Source organism: Colletotrichum higginsianum, chromosome 3 (assembly GCF_001672515.1).
Source record: "Colletotrichum higginsianum IMI 349063 chromosome 3, whole genome shotgun sequence".
NCBI lineage: Eukaryota > Fungi > Ascomycota > Sordariomycetes > Glomerellales > Glomerellaceae > Colletotrichum > Colletotrichum higginsianum.
The window spans coordinates 3,848,647-3,862,412 of record NC_030956.1 but is presented as its reverse complement, the minus strand read 5'-3'; the positions used below and the strand labels follow the sequence as shown (position 1 = coordinate 3,862,412).

Below are 13,766 nucleotides of genomic sequence, written 5' to 3'. Positions count from 1 at the left end.
CACAACCAGGGTTTGTGTCAATGGCCGGTGTACCAGTTCGCGATGTGTGTTTGCTGGCAGCTGGGAAAGAGTTGCGGACGTTCACCTGCACACCGTCCAAAAGTACCGAGTCCCTCAATATTATCTTTTCAGTAGGAAAATAGTAATTAGTTCACGTCATCAGCTCCCCTTCCACTGGTAATGTAGCTATTCACTCCTCCCCCCTTCTACTCTAATTTCCTTTAAGTCCGTTTGTTGATCAGCAATCGTATTAGACCCCTCGCGGTCAGATCAGCAGGGCGTCGATCTGAGCCGAAATATCGACCAACGGCCATTCCGTGCGGTTGCCCGCCAACGTGCCAGCGACCTTATCGTCCATGAACCACTCGGACACGGCATAAACGCTACCACCAACCTGCACCGTGGTCACACTGGCTCCGCCCTCGGCCAGCGGCGAAGCCGGCACTGTGCCCAGCACCTCCGCCGCGTCCCACGAGCCGTCCTGCGAGCGGAGCACCACGGTGCCCGCGGCGTTGTCCGAAACCAGGATGACGGTGCCGTGGTAGCGCGAGGGGATGGAAACGCCATCGAGAGCGGTGCCAATGAGCTCCGCGCCGGTCAGCGGGACGCGGACCGGCGCCCCCTCGGCGGCCGAGATGTCGAAGCGGTAGAGCTGACCGTCGGCGTTGTCCACAACCAGCAGCGACTTGCCGTCCGGCGAGGAGACGAGCCCCGAGAGGCCGTGTACCGTGTGGTCAGGGGGCGTCTGCAGGTACCAGGCGGCGGCGGTCTCGCCGTCGGCACTGACGCGGATGATGCTGCTGGGGAAAGTGCCGAGGGCGAAGGTGGTGCCGTCGGCAGCGTGGGCAGTGTCCTGGAAGCCGCTGTACACGCCGCCCGTGACGGCAGTGAGGTTGCGCTGCCAGAGGACCTGACGCGAGGCGAGGTCGTACTTGACGAGGAAATTGTCGCCCGAGATGTCCTGGCCGGCCGTGTCGAAGGCGGCGCCGGCGTCGATGATGATGGAGAGGCGGTCCAGCGGATCGCGGCGGACGCCGCTGGAGTGGAGTGTCGGGTTGAAGCTCAGGCCCGGCACGGCAATGGTGTCGACGACGGAGTTCGTGTAAGGGTCCCAGACGGCCACGGTGGAGTTGTAGAGAACGCTGGTGAGAAAGTTAGCTTCTTACACGTCGCGCTGTGGAGGGCTGGTGGCCGGACCTTAGATACGCAACGCAGCGCTTTGTGTCGTAGTCCGCATTCTCGGGGTACAGCTGGAAAGAAGAGATCGTCTTGTCTCCCGAGACGGGACGGCAAGTAGTGTTGGTGTGAGGCTTGGTAGGGCAAGCCAGACTGACTGGCAAGGCCAGCAGGGATGACAGGGCGAGGGCGAGCGTGTTGATCATTTTGAGTGAAGGCAGAAGGGGAGGTGGGATAGGGAAAGGTAGGTAGCACGATGTTGAGGGAAGAAAGGCGACGCATTTATTGGAAAATGTTCCCGGGACCCCAGTGTAGTGGTAACCCGCGCGCGCCGATGTTGACGCCTTGGAGAGAAATTCTTACAAAGAGTGGCTCAGGTATCCCAGGTAGTGGACATTCTCATGTCCGCGTCGACATATATTTTGCATCCGGGGAACTATTTTGCATCCGAGAGCTTGTACGTGAGTCAGTGACACCATCCTTTCCCCAGCCAAAGTTGTAAAGACACGCAATACCTCGGAATCGATCTCGGAAAGGGCCATCTTACTCGGTGATCCATGTCAGATTTAATCTGAAGCTGTCCCCGATGCAATCTCCGTCGTTCATCCTCAACAACATCCACAATCCGACGCTGATTGCAGTACTTGAGTAGAAGTCAGTAAGTGGTTTAAGGAGGTGTATTCTTACGTCTTTGTTCGCTTGTAAGTATATTCAGATCGCTTCCTGACGATGATGGTCTCGTTCTTTCCTGTCGACGTCGGACCGTTGTTGAGATCAGACAGAAAAGAGTTGAATCCAACCGCCATACACGCCGTATTATCCCACCGGTAGCGGCTGGGTCTCACTTTTACTTTGTTAACACTCCAATTTGTCCTAAAATCTTTGACCGCCATAATTATGATTGGATTAAAATTTTCAGGTCGTATTCTCTTCATGGAAAACCCGGTCCTTGGCAGCAAAACAAATCCATCCAAGGCCGATGGGATGGCATCATTCTCGGTAGCATCACACACCTCGATAGATTCTTGCTGCCTAGCTTCTGTTTTTCACTGGTTTGATGGTGTGCCTAGGCAGACGTCGTTCTGGTAGAACGATCGAGTGAATCAGACGAGCATGAACAAGCATGGCAGTTCATCCCAATTCTCGTGATAGAACAGAAGTAGCGCGCTAGGTCATGTCACACCGCAGTAACCCCAACGGCTCCAAAAAAAAAAAAAGTCTATTAATGAGCCAGCCAGTACGCATTGATTGGTTTCCAGAAGAGCTTGGTAGTCGCGCAACAGCTTACAGTCATGTCGGCGATATCTTGAACACCTCGTTCATACCGACGAAAACAAGCTGGTGCTCGCTGTCTCGGTGAATAGAAGAGCTCACGGCAGTAAAGAGCGAAATGCTCAAACATCAGTGGTTTTCCAAGGGTACCACTCAGGGTTAGGTAGTTCAAAAACAACTCGTGTTGAAGTGTTGAAGTGAGACCATTCTTCCACTGGCTCATTATTGAAGTGTTTGAACATTATTGCGCCTGGTCTCTCTAACAGCCTCAAAGACCTTATTCAAGTGCAACCGCAAGCCTGAACTCGTCAGGTTTGCTGAAGGTAAAAGACCAGTGTTCGTCGTTGCTGAGGTGGGGCGAGGTCAGAGCTTTGAGACACGAGGTACATATTACTCAATTGATTCATTCTGATCACCAATCAGCCCAAGCACAATAGCTCAGGGGTAGAGCGCTGGGCTCATAACCCAGAGGTCCCTGGATCGAAACCAGGTTGTGCTATCAAATTTTTGACTTTTGCCGCTCGCGAAACCACCTGCATCCCTCCTTTCAACACAATGGTTTTCTGTGTCAGTTGGTTTGGTTCGGTTTTAGAATTAGGTGCGAAATATTCCTCAGGCATGATTGTACCTAGTGAAATTGACTACCCATTTCGCATGGCTCCGGGAGCGCAATACTTCGGGCAAGCTAGTCCGGCCCGGCGTGTCTCCCTTGAAGACGACCGGCAGCGGATCCCGGTGAACGACTTGTCCCGAGGCGCCGCTTTGCTTGGAGCGAACTAACTTCTGGTAGTGTGCTCTGTATAATTCGCCCTTCTTGCGATTGATTGCACCACATGCCACGATCTCTTACAGCGTGGAATTTCACGTATATCTTACATCCTCAGCACCTCTGGGCCACAAGGGCGATTTTATCGTGTTGTACATGCATCCAGGCTCACCACCGCCGTCTTCTCTCACAGCGCCTTCTCTCGCGAGCCAACGACACGGTCGAAACTGTCGAATGCCATCGTCATCGAATGCCGACCACCTGTCTTACCACGTAGGTGCTCATCGAAGTTGAGCATTTCCTTGAACGGCAATTTGGCCACGATCTCCACCGTCCGCGCCAACGACTTCTTCCCCCGAAGTGACGCCACCGTCTCATACGGGTCTGGTGGTGCGTAGATCCTGCTCACGTCGATGCGGGAGCTCGACTCAGCCGACTTGTCGTTTACCTCGAGCACGTGCCCGCCCGCCCCGGAGGAGATGTCGTGCTGCACCATACCCGCCGCCGCTTCGGGGCAGCTGATATGCACCAGCATGACGGGTTCGAGGATGCCGACGGCTCGCTGGACGGTGTGCGCCTCGCGGAGGGCCTCGCGCACGGCGCGCGACGCGGCGCCAGTGAAGTGACCGCCTGACGGGTTCTCGGTGGACTCGGCGTCAACAGTAATAGTGATGTGACAGCCTTGCACAGGGGAGCCACGACGCGGGCCGCGGGCCACCGCGGAGACGACACCGTTAATGAGCTGCTGGCGGGCTTCTTCCGGGTCAAAGCTGGCGATGCCATCCTCGGGCAGGTTGATGATGACGTGGATCATGTTGCCGTCGCGCTCTACGGTGGGCTCCAGGGCGGCTTGACGGTGGTGGTCTTCCAGGGGCTCAAGGACGGCGCTACACGATACCTTGCCCGACTTGCTCGCGACAACCCTGTCGAAGCTGACGTGATGCGGCCCGACTGGAGAGGTTATGCACTCCTTGTAGTCAACCTCGATGGGCCCAAAGTCAGCCTGGACCTTGGGGTTCTGCTTCAGGTTGTAAACGGCAATGTCCAGATGCAGCTTGCCCATGCCCTGGAGAACGAATTGCTCAGTCTTCTCGTCGCGGTTCCACCTCAAGCTGGGGTCCTCTCGGGACGCGTTCTCCAGTGCGACCTCCAGCTCCTTGGCCGCAGTTGGCCCATGCGGGTCAATGGCGAGGAAAGCCACTGGAGGTGGAATCTCTGGTGGTCGAATTTGAATGTGCTTGAGCGCATCCGGAATCTGTCTCTGGCCTACAGCTGTGAGAATCGTATCGCCCGTGCGAGCCTTCTTCAAGCCCTTGATGGCGCCGATCTGACCCGTCGCAAGGTGCTGTACGTCTTCCGTCTTGGCCGCGGAAATCTGCAACAAGCCAAATGGCCGCTCGGCCCCCTGGTTGTGCGTGTTCCAGGTAGACGAGTTCCTGTGGAGTTCGCCAAAGTAGACACGCACGAAGCTCAGAATCCCCTCTTTGGGATGGTTGTAGACCTTGAAGACTGAGGCCACAGCAGCTATACGGTGGTTTCCTGACTTCTTTTCCGTGTTTCCTTCCAGGAGCTTTACCAGGTTGTGCTTCGCTGGGCCTGCTCGGATCTCGAGCTCAGGACGTTCGTCGGGGCTGGGGAGATAATCGACGATGGCGTCCATCAGGGGTTCGACGCCAATGTGCCGGAAGCTTGCACCCGCCAGGACGGGGATGACGGTACCATCGCCGCTGCGGATGGCTCTCCGGACGCTTTCCTTGAGCATCTTCCCAGTGATCTTGCTGTGGTCGTCCGCAAACAAGTCCATAATAGCCTCATCCCACTCAGCAAGGCCCTCAACAAGGCGCTCGCGAGCTTTCTCTATCTCCTCAAGTAAGGGATTGCCCGAGAGCACCACTTTTAGTTCTGCAAACTCGTACTTGGTCTTTTGCTTTTCCGTCTTCCATCGGTAACCAACACGATCAATGATGTCAATGACGCCCACGAACTGTTCGCCGTCCCACCAAGGAATTTGACAGACGAGCGGCCATCCGTTTAGACGGGAGCCGATTTCCAAGACGGACTTGCGGAAGGAGGCGCCGTCTCGGTCGAGCTTGTTGACGAAAACGATGCGGGGGATCTTGTGATCGTGCGCTGAAGCCCACACTCTTTCCGTGTGAGCTTCCACGCCCTTGACCGAGTCAATGATGCACACAGCGCCATCGAGGACGGGTAAACATCTGTCAACCTCGAATCTGAAGTCCTGATGGCCCGGAGTGTCAATGAGGTTGATTGTCTTCGGGCGTGTGCCTTGTGGGCACTCTTCAGGGAGGGGCCAGTTAAAAGTGATGGCGGCTGACTGAATCGTGATGCCTCTCTCTCGCTCCAGGTCGAGGAAGTCGGTCACTGTGTTCCCTGCATCAACATCTGCATTTTCGTTGTCAGCCGGGAGGTCCTGGTACAGCCTCTTCTTCACCCCGAGGCTACAGATCTCGTTCATTTGAAAGTGGAGCCTAGCTTGAAGAGCCTGAACGGGAGTTGTGATGAACACCACATACCTCCAACACGATGCGTCACACCGCTGTAGTACAGCATGCGCTCAGTTGTCGTCGTCTTGCCCTGTGATAGATAGAGTCAGCTGTCTCGTCAACGTAGGCCACGTTGGGGTGGATGGTCACAAACTGCATCAACATGGGCGATGATCCCGATGTTTCTGATATCCTTGATAGGAGAATGGTGCTTCGTTTGCACCGGGGGTGTGTGTATAGACCTCCGAATGTTCAGAATGCCGGCGAACAAAGCTTGCCCTGGCAGCCGGCCAATGTGGTGGCTCTGCCTGTGTACGGAAACTCGAAGGACCAACATGACCAGGACATGGAGCGAACGTAATTGTACAAGTAGTGGCGAATGAGAATATCAGGTGAGTTCGATCACATTTTATGACGTGGCGGGATGAGCGATAAGAACATTTGGACGTGGTAGACGTCCTGATATCAGACCATCAATTGAAGCTGGTGAGAAGGTCTCTCATCTCGTCTTTGCCTCAGCTAAGCGCAACCGACGCTGCAAATCTCACAGGCCTGTCTATGCCGTCCGACTAGGTATGGAAGGCGGTCACCGTGCTCCCGCTCGTGCCTGCCAGAGCGGGTAGGAGTCGGTGTCACTGAGACACCCCTACCAAGGTAGGTGCCTGGAGAAAAGAGGCTGGATGGGTCTCCTTTATGTGGCTGGTGGCAGTACTCTGTACTTTGCTCGATGAAAACGCTTACCTCTACTGTGCGTGTAAAGCCATACACCAGCGGGTACTGGTACCGGCCGGTCAGATATCCACCACACAACCCTTTGTATCTTACTGCCAGGTTTACCAGCTTCAGGAGTCAGACACAACCAACCCAGCCTCTTTTTACGGACGTCACACACCTTGCTCCTTCACACCCACACAAGACACAACACGTCTTCTCCCGAACCCGCGATATCCAGCTGCCTGGCCGCTCCATCCACGTCAGCTTCTCCTTCTCTTTCACTACATCTTGTCGACCTCCCACATCGAACCTCCAACCAATCCCAACACCAACGTCGCAATTCCCACAACCGTCAAAATGGAGCTCTCCGACACTTTGTAGGTCCATCATGAAGCCCTGCAGAGCTACCCTGCTGCTCTCTCGACCCCCTGGGCGCAGTCGCAAACCGCTAACCTTATGTCTCTCTCATCAGCCGCATCGTCAACTTGGCCACAGCGACCATCATGGTCCTGGGCGGCATTGCCCAATTCTTCAACTTCAACTTGTACGTCCCGCCCAATCCCTCCGACGGACCCCCTGTCCGCATGCCCGCGCGCACGGTTCCTTGTGCGACGCAAGAATCCCCTTCGTCGCGACGAACCGGACACAAAGTCAACATGGCAATTTGAGAAGCCTAGACTGACTGTTCTCCCTGTGTAGCCAGGGCATCATTGTCGGTGCCTACGTGATCCTCTTCGGTCTCTGTAAGCCTCTCCTCAAGATTTGCAATACTTGCTTGCCAGTGACGTAGCTAACCAACACTCAACTAGGCACCGCTCTCCTCGGTACTTGACAATGCCCGCCCCTCTCAGCAAAGCCTTTCTAACGTTGTTCCAGAGTTCCAGATCCCTCCCCAAGTCTCTCGTTACGCCTCCTTCCTCTTCTCCTTTATCGGCCGTGGTGTTTGTAAGTCTTAGTTCTCCAAGTCATCCCTCCGCATACCATCGGCGATCCTAACGTATTGCTCCCCTCTCAGTCTACATCTTTATCGGCTCCATCCTCCTCTCCGACGGCGTCTTCAAGATCATTGCCGGTTCCATCGTCGGCCTCATCGGCGTCGCCTACGTCGTTCTCGAGTTCGTTCCCCAGATCGAGCCGCCAGCCAACATGCGCGAGGCCGACGGCGGCTGGGGCGCAGAGCAGGTGTAAGCTAGCCGCCCCTTTTTCAACCACACATGACCAAATTTCGTTCTCGGATGCCTTCTTTTTGCCTTCCCCAATCTTAAACCGTTGGTGGGAGGAAGGGGCACGAATTCTTTCTCCGTTATAAAAGTCAACCCGTTATACGAACATAGTTGAATCGGATTTGCTGAGGATTTTCTTTTCGACAATCAAGATACTGAAGAGAGGGAAACCAAAGAATCGCGCACAGCTCGATTCAGAAGACGATCTTCAGTTTCGCCAAGGAAACTGGGAAAGAGAACGCAAGAAGAGAAGCGACGGATCAGGTACAACCCTGTACAACCCGACAGAACCTCCCCCATTTGGATGTGCCGGGGTCCGCTGTGTATATTGTGTGTATCCACGACTTTAAAGCAGAAACCTGTGTGTGAGTTGGAAGGAAAGAGCATTCATTGGCTTATTTTCTCCTTTGTTTTTATGCGCGCAACGCTTCTTCGATGGCAAGTTGTGCCGGGTAGGGCGGCATGGTGTACGACTTTTCTTTAGAGGGTGTAAGGAGAAAGGGTGGTCGGGAAAAATTGGGTTTTGCTTGGGATCCGCAACGGCTAGTCTGAACAGACCTGATTTTGCCCTCAACACTGATGATCCAAGTGCCCAGCAAGGCCCCTTGACTGCTTCCGCGAGCATGCCGTAGCTTACAGCTCGTTCAACACGGACTCGATGCCCCCCCCCGTTATGCGACTATCACGAGCGACCCTAGACTCCTTCGGTGTGTTTTCATCGGTGTTGAGAAAGTTTCACAGCACAGAGTGATTCAAGCAGACGACCTCGCAAGGTATGGAAGGAAACAATCAGAGAATACTCGGTGTAAAAGGAGGTAACACCCCGTTTGGGATTGGAATGCAAGCAACTACTTTGCTTCCTCTTGCGAGACATTGATACACACGCAGACCCTAGCGAGAAATGTAGACCGACCACCGTCATCGTCGTCCGGTGGCGCCTCTTGCCATGTCCGACCCTTTTTGGATGCTAACCTCTTTTTCCGGCCTCGCCCAATTACTACATGGTGGGTGCCCAGTGCCTAAGCCGAGGACACCAAGGAAGCATACTTTGGAAAATACAACAAAATGAAAAACTCCAAACCGATCCCTTAAGCCTTCCTTCTCTCATCCGTGATGAACCTCCCCCCCTGAGATCTAACCGGTAAATCGGGTTGTCGCAAGGAAAGAAACGCCGTGTCGTGAGCCGGTGGAAAGCTTTGAGATGCTGGTTTCTTCCAAAAGGCACGCCAGAATGCGTTCGGGGGAAAAGCACGCCGTCCTCTCCCATTTTGTGTAAGGCCAGACCCTGTCCGTTTTGTGTTTTTACCTTCGCCCCAGGTGAAATAACCCCATCTGAAAAAGTGAAATGAAGCCTCCAGCCCGCCGCCACCGGAGCGTAGAATAATGTAGAAGCAACTCCTAAAGCCATAATGTGTGCCCGTGATGTTCCCCAGATAGTTCAAAGGTGGATAATTCCGTTTTCGTTTGCATCATTTTGGAACTTGCGTTCTCGCATCGTTTATTCGTGGCCCAGCTCTGCCAATTCCCTCTCCTTCGCCGCCAACATCTCCCTCATCCTCTCGGCTTCTCGGACCAAAGCCGCCCTCTTCTCCGCCTTGACCCTTTCCGTTTCTAGCCTGTACCCCGGATTACTCGTCTGGCTGCTCGGCCCTGGAGATGGAAGAGGAGTCATGTGGGAGTTGGAATATGATCCTGGACTCGGCGCGGAGGCGGCGGGAGACATGGCAGACCGGGCGTAGTGTTCCGCCGCGTCGTCGCTTCCCGATTGATATGCAGGGCTGTCGTCAGCACTGGTTGGGTTCAGAATTGACTTGATGGACGAGAGTCGTTTCGAGGTATCGGGTCCACCGTCTCCCGACGGGTTTCCCTCGGCGGACAGTGATCGCTTCCTAGACGGAGAGAGGAAAGAAGCTGGCGACAGCGACGATTGCCGTTCTCCGGCGGCGGCCAGCGAAGTGATGGGAGCGAGTCGGTTGTCGTCGTTGAGCGACCCCGGATAGGGTTGCGAAGTCCGGGAACTCGATGACTGATAAGCAGCTAAATCGTGTGACGGCAGCGGAGAGCCTTGTCGGTTCTGATGCAGGTTGGGACCCGGGAGCATCGTCATGTTGTTTTCCTCGCGACGCCGGAAGCCCAGATTAACAGACCCGTCCTCGTTCATGGTGCCCCTTTCCGGACTCCCTTCTGGGGCCACACTCTGCGTTTCGGACCCCTCAAGCATCTCCTCGGTCCACTCACCACCGAACGAAGATGGGATAACCCTCTTGCGTCGCTTGATTATCGACTTCTTCATCGTCACAGGTCGGTGGACTCCGTGAAGCTTGTAGTATAGACCTGGTTCTTGTATCAGCACACTCCGATGTCTTCTTCAGGGAAACTAGATAAAAAAGAGAGAAAACCCGGCACTTACCGCAAGCATTGCAGATCGTGTGGCCACTTTCGTCTCGTCTCCATAGCGGAGTGATGGTAGTGCCGCAGTTTTGGCAGGCAATCACAACCGTCTGATTCGGGTTTTGCCCCTGGATTTGCAACGCAGCAATGTCGACCGGAGCTGCAGGATCGTCTAAGGCCATCGGCTCGCCCGCAGATTGGCTCGAAGACGCACCGCCGCAACCCTGCCCCTGACCGACATTCAGATGAGCAGACTTTGACACCCGGTTGTTGTAGGCGGGACAACCGCTGCAGCCCTCAGCACCGCCCGTACCGTTGCATTTCCCGCCACCCGGACAAGTACCCGACGGTTGCTGTTCCTCGGTGACGTACGTCGGGGCAGGGGCGCCGAGATATTTTGGACCTGGACCCGGCGCAGGGGCGATCTTCGGAGGAGCAGTCCTCGGCGCCGCGGCAACGAGATGCGGGGGCTTCTTCAAGTTGGTCGGCCGCGAGGCGTTTCTTGCCTTCTGATACAGGCCGCAGGCGTTGCATATCGTCGTTCCCTGGGGAGACCTCCGCCACAAAGGTGTCCGCGTCGTACCGCAGTTGCTACGAATAATCAGAATGCCGCCCAAAGGCGAATCGGAAAAGCGGCGATCCTCTTACCTGCACACCTGGCCCGTCTGACCCGACGACGAACTCGCCGTTGTTGGCGCCGGACTGGGTCTTGGTTCTGACCTCACATCCTTCGGGGAGCCATCACTGGAAATGGAGACCGGACTCCTTGCCTGGGACATTGACGTGGCTTCGCTCGACGGACTACGTCGGGAATCCGGCCGCAGGGTCGCTGATGGCTCGAAGTGCTCGCCTCTGCCCACTTGACTAGGCCCTCTCGCGTGCTCCACAGCGTCGTACGGTCCTCCATCTCGGGCCTTGGGAGACATTCGTCGGGATGGAAGGGCGGTTCGGATGGTTGAGGGGGGCTGCTTCGCCAACCCCTGTGCCGCCGGGGATATGCCATCGGCCATAGCCATTCGAGGAGAGGCGTGATTCGTTCGGGGCGTGATGTAATGGTCGTATAGGGGGTTTATTGACTGCAACAGAATATGCGAGGGTATCGAGACGGGGTGTGAAAGAGGACCTTCACAAACACGAAAAGGGGAGGGGGGTATAGATTAGGGAGACTTGGTGCCTTGGCGAAGGCAGCAATACTACGTCCGGAGAAAAGAAACAGTCTCGGAGTAAAGAGGAGATAACCAACGGAGGGACGGTCGAAAGCGGCGTGTACAGATGAAGAGAAGACGGTGAACCGAGTCAAAGGTAGTCAACCCACCACGATGCAAAGGTGCTTCGACGGTCGACGGCCGACAGTCCGGAAGAGCGTCAGGAGACGTGCTGAGACCTATCCACAGGGCTGATGACAACCTCAGGAAGTGGCTATAGAGAGCCGGCAAGAGGGCGGGAATCGGAGACCGGGGGGGGGGGGGAGAAAAGAGGCCAGAGGGTCGCCACCAATTCCCAAGGCATGAAGGAGGGCTTTTGCCGTTGGTTGTTCCTCTACAGGCACAGTGTGGTGTGCGTGAGAGACAGCAAGAGGGATAGAGAAGTAAAGTGGATGGGCCGAACGCCAAGGGGGTTCAGGTCGGGTGTTGTTGAAGGCCCGGAGGAAACTTGTTGGACCACGAAGTGTGGGTGGGTAGGCGGGATGGCAGAGTGAAGGCGCGGCCTAAGAGAGTAAAGATGGTGATTTCGAGTGCATGCTGAGGAGAAAACAACTGATGTTTCTTGGGTTGCCAGACATGTAAGAGCCCCCCTCGTCGACTGGCAAGGGCAGCGGGCTCCTTGGGAGGGTTTACCGGGCGGTGAGAGGTACCGGATAGGCCTGGCACAGGGGCGTGGGTAAGAAGTGAATGAAGAGGAAACCTGTGTTGATCTAGGACGAGGCAGGTGTTGGTCTAGCAAGGCAGGTCAGGGCCTCGTCGAGTAATGTAGCGCGTAAGGGAACAGTGATAGCGTATGTATGGCGAGTAGTGTAGTGTATTGTAGCGTGGTGTCGAACACAAGCTGCTGCTGGGCGATGATGGGAGGGGATCGGGACAGGAAAGCGTGGCGCTGCCCGTTGGTGGCAGAAAATCACGAGAACGGACGGGACGCCCTGCAACTGTGCTTTGCGTGCCGCGTCTGGGCCTGTCTCTGCCTGCTGGTCTCCTCCTTCGCTCCCCAATGACGAGCGACGGACGACAAATGGGGGAAAATCGGAGCCCTGTCGTTGGGTCATCTGGGCTGAGAGGTCCCGGATTACAACAGGTTACCGCTGATTGGCTGCCGTGACACATGTCGCTAAGACACTAGCACTCAGGGTGACAGGGGGCGTAAGGTAGTGTTTGCGAGAGAAGCCCACTCCAACCGAGCCGAGAGACGTGTGTCCCACCTTGCTGCGTCCAGCATCGCGGCATTCATGACGCCCGGGTCCAGGACGACGGCCCTCTAGACCCTAGCAACCTTTGGCTATCAATTTTTATTTATTTAAATGTGCTCCCCTTTTCCTTCGCGAAGACTATACTAGGTGCATAATTATGTTTTTGGGTAATTATGTGTGTGGAGGCCCTCTGCTGTATTGAATGAATTGTCCAGCATGGAAACAGATGAAGCTCTCGAATCCGTCCGCTTCCACTCACGAACATCGCCAGTCAGCGACAGCAGATCTCGGAGGGTACACCACACACCACGCACAATCAGATCCTGATCAAACATCTGGACCCAGATAGCGACAGGCAAGGACCCAGTGAGACTATACTATGCAAGTACCCAGAATCCCAGAAGCCTAGCCCCGAAAAGATACGGCGTTATTAGCCTTTCCGGTTCGCCTGGTCCGGCCTTCCCTGTTGGCCCAGGAGGGGCGTTGCCGTCCTGCGCTGCTACTCGACTCCATCTTAGCGGGCTCCCTCATGATTTGCCTGGCTTCTGATGGATCAATCGGCATCTCTGGCGAAAAAAGGGGACGCTGGGTCTCCATGTCAATACCTCGCACCGAATCCTTGGGCCACCACCGCCCCACGGAAGCCTGGGTGGAAGAGTTTTGCTCAGCTTTGCCTCCGTACTGTACCGCCTTGCTATGTGCTCCATGCCAACTCTAAAAGGCATGCATGTATCGTCTATTTGTATCAAGTGTACACATGCACCGCCTTTCACCGACTGGTGCTGATGCCGCTTCTGATGCTGACAACATCTAAGGCGCCGTATTACATGAGTGATCAAGAAGAAAGTAGATACGACGCCAACAAGGCGGTAAAGGGGTACGTACGTACCTTGAACAACATTGTCCACATGCTGCCAGAAGCCTACATTGTTCGTACACAGCACCTATCCTCTCTTCCATCACCTCTCACATAACCGGCATCATTCTGCCGGCCGAAGCGAGATGCAGCAGCGCCTGTAAAAAAAGGGGGGGAGGGGGTCTCTGAGGGCCCTACCGAGTCCGACAGCTCCCCAGCGCCCTGGGATCGAGACAGGGCCGCTTCACCCAAGTAGACTGGCAGCGCGCTGACCATGCCAGCGTCTCGAGTACGGTACTATTAACAAGCCCTGGGCTTCCTCCCCAGGATGCAATGCAACATACCCGATGAGGACGCGACCAAGAGATGGACGAGCTCTGGCATAACCATGTATGTAGCACAGGTTTATGCCAAAAGCATTCAGCAACGGACACCACTAGCGTAGGCAAAAACGGAAAAGATG

The 13,766-nt window shown here is 55.4% G+C and overlaps 5 protein-coding genes across 5 annotated transcripts; 1 reads left to right on the top strand and 4 right to left on the bottom strand.

Moving 5' to 3' along the window:
• Positions 1–265: 265 nt before the first annotated feature.
• CH63R_04685 (Tri14-like protein) lies at positions 266–1,382 on the bottom strand (the record flags this gene model as incomplete). The annotated part of the gene is made up of 2 exons (XM_018299660.1): positions 266–1,142; positions 1,198–1,382. 2 exons carry the CDS (start codon positions 1,380–1,382, stop codon positions 266–268), a joined length of 1,062 nt encoding a protein of 353 aa, XP_018160906.1.
• A 2,019-nt stretch (positions 1,383–3,401) lies between these two features.
• On the bottom strand, positions 3,402–6,055 carry CH63R_04684 (Translation elongation factor G; the record flags this gene model as incomplete). The annotated part of the gene is made up of 3 exons (XM_018299659.1): positions 3,402–5,617; positions 5,749–5,809; positions 5,873–6,055. The coding sequence occupies 3 exons, from the start codon at positions 6,053–6,055 to the stop codon at positions 3,402–3,404; spliced, it is 2,460 nt and encodes an 819-aa protein (XP_018160905.1).
• Positions 6,056–6,411: 356 nt separating this feature from the next.
• Positions 6,412–7,620, top strand: CH63R_04683 (COPI associated protein; the record flags this gene model as incomplete). The annotated part of the gene is made up of 5 exons (XM_018299658.1): positions 6,412–6,809; positions 6,905–6,976; positions 7,132–7,213; positions 7,284–7,377; positions 7,448–7,620. 5 exons carry the CDS (start codon positions 6,412–6,414, stop codon positions 7,618–7,620), a joined length of 819 nt encoding a protein of 272 aa, XP_018160904.1.
• A 1,533-nt stretch (positions 7,621–9,153) lies between these two features.
• On the bottom strand, positions 9,154–11,062 carry CH63R_04682 (GATA zinc finger; the record flags this gene model as incomplete). Its single annotated transcript, XM_018299657.1, has 3 exons — positions 9,154–9,989; positions 10,066–10,637; positions 10,695–11,062. The coding sequence occupies 3 exons, from the start codon at positions 11,060–11,062 to the stop codon at positions 9,154–9,156; spliced, it is 1,776 nt and encodes a 591-aa protein (XP_018160903.1).
• Positions 11,063–12,974: 1,912 nt separating this feature from the next.
• CH63R_04681 (uncharacterized protein) lies at positions 12,975–13,579 on the bottom strand (the record flags this gene model as incomplete). The annotated part of the gene is made up of 3 exons (XM_018299656.1): positions 12,975–13,247; positions 13,337–13,369; positions 13,502–13,579. 3 exons carry the CDS (start codon positions 13,577–13,579, stop codon positions 12,975–12,977), a joined length of 384 nt encoding a protein of 127 aa, XP_018160902.1.
• Positions 13,580–13,766: the final 187 nt, after the last annotated feature.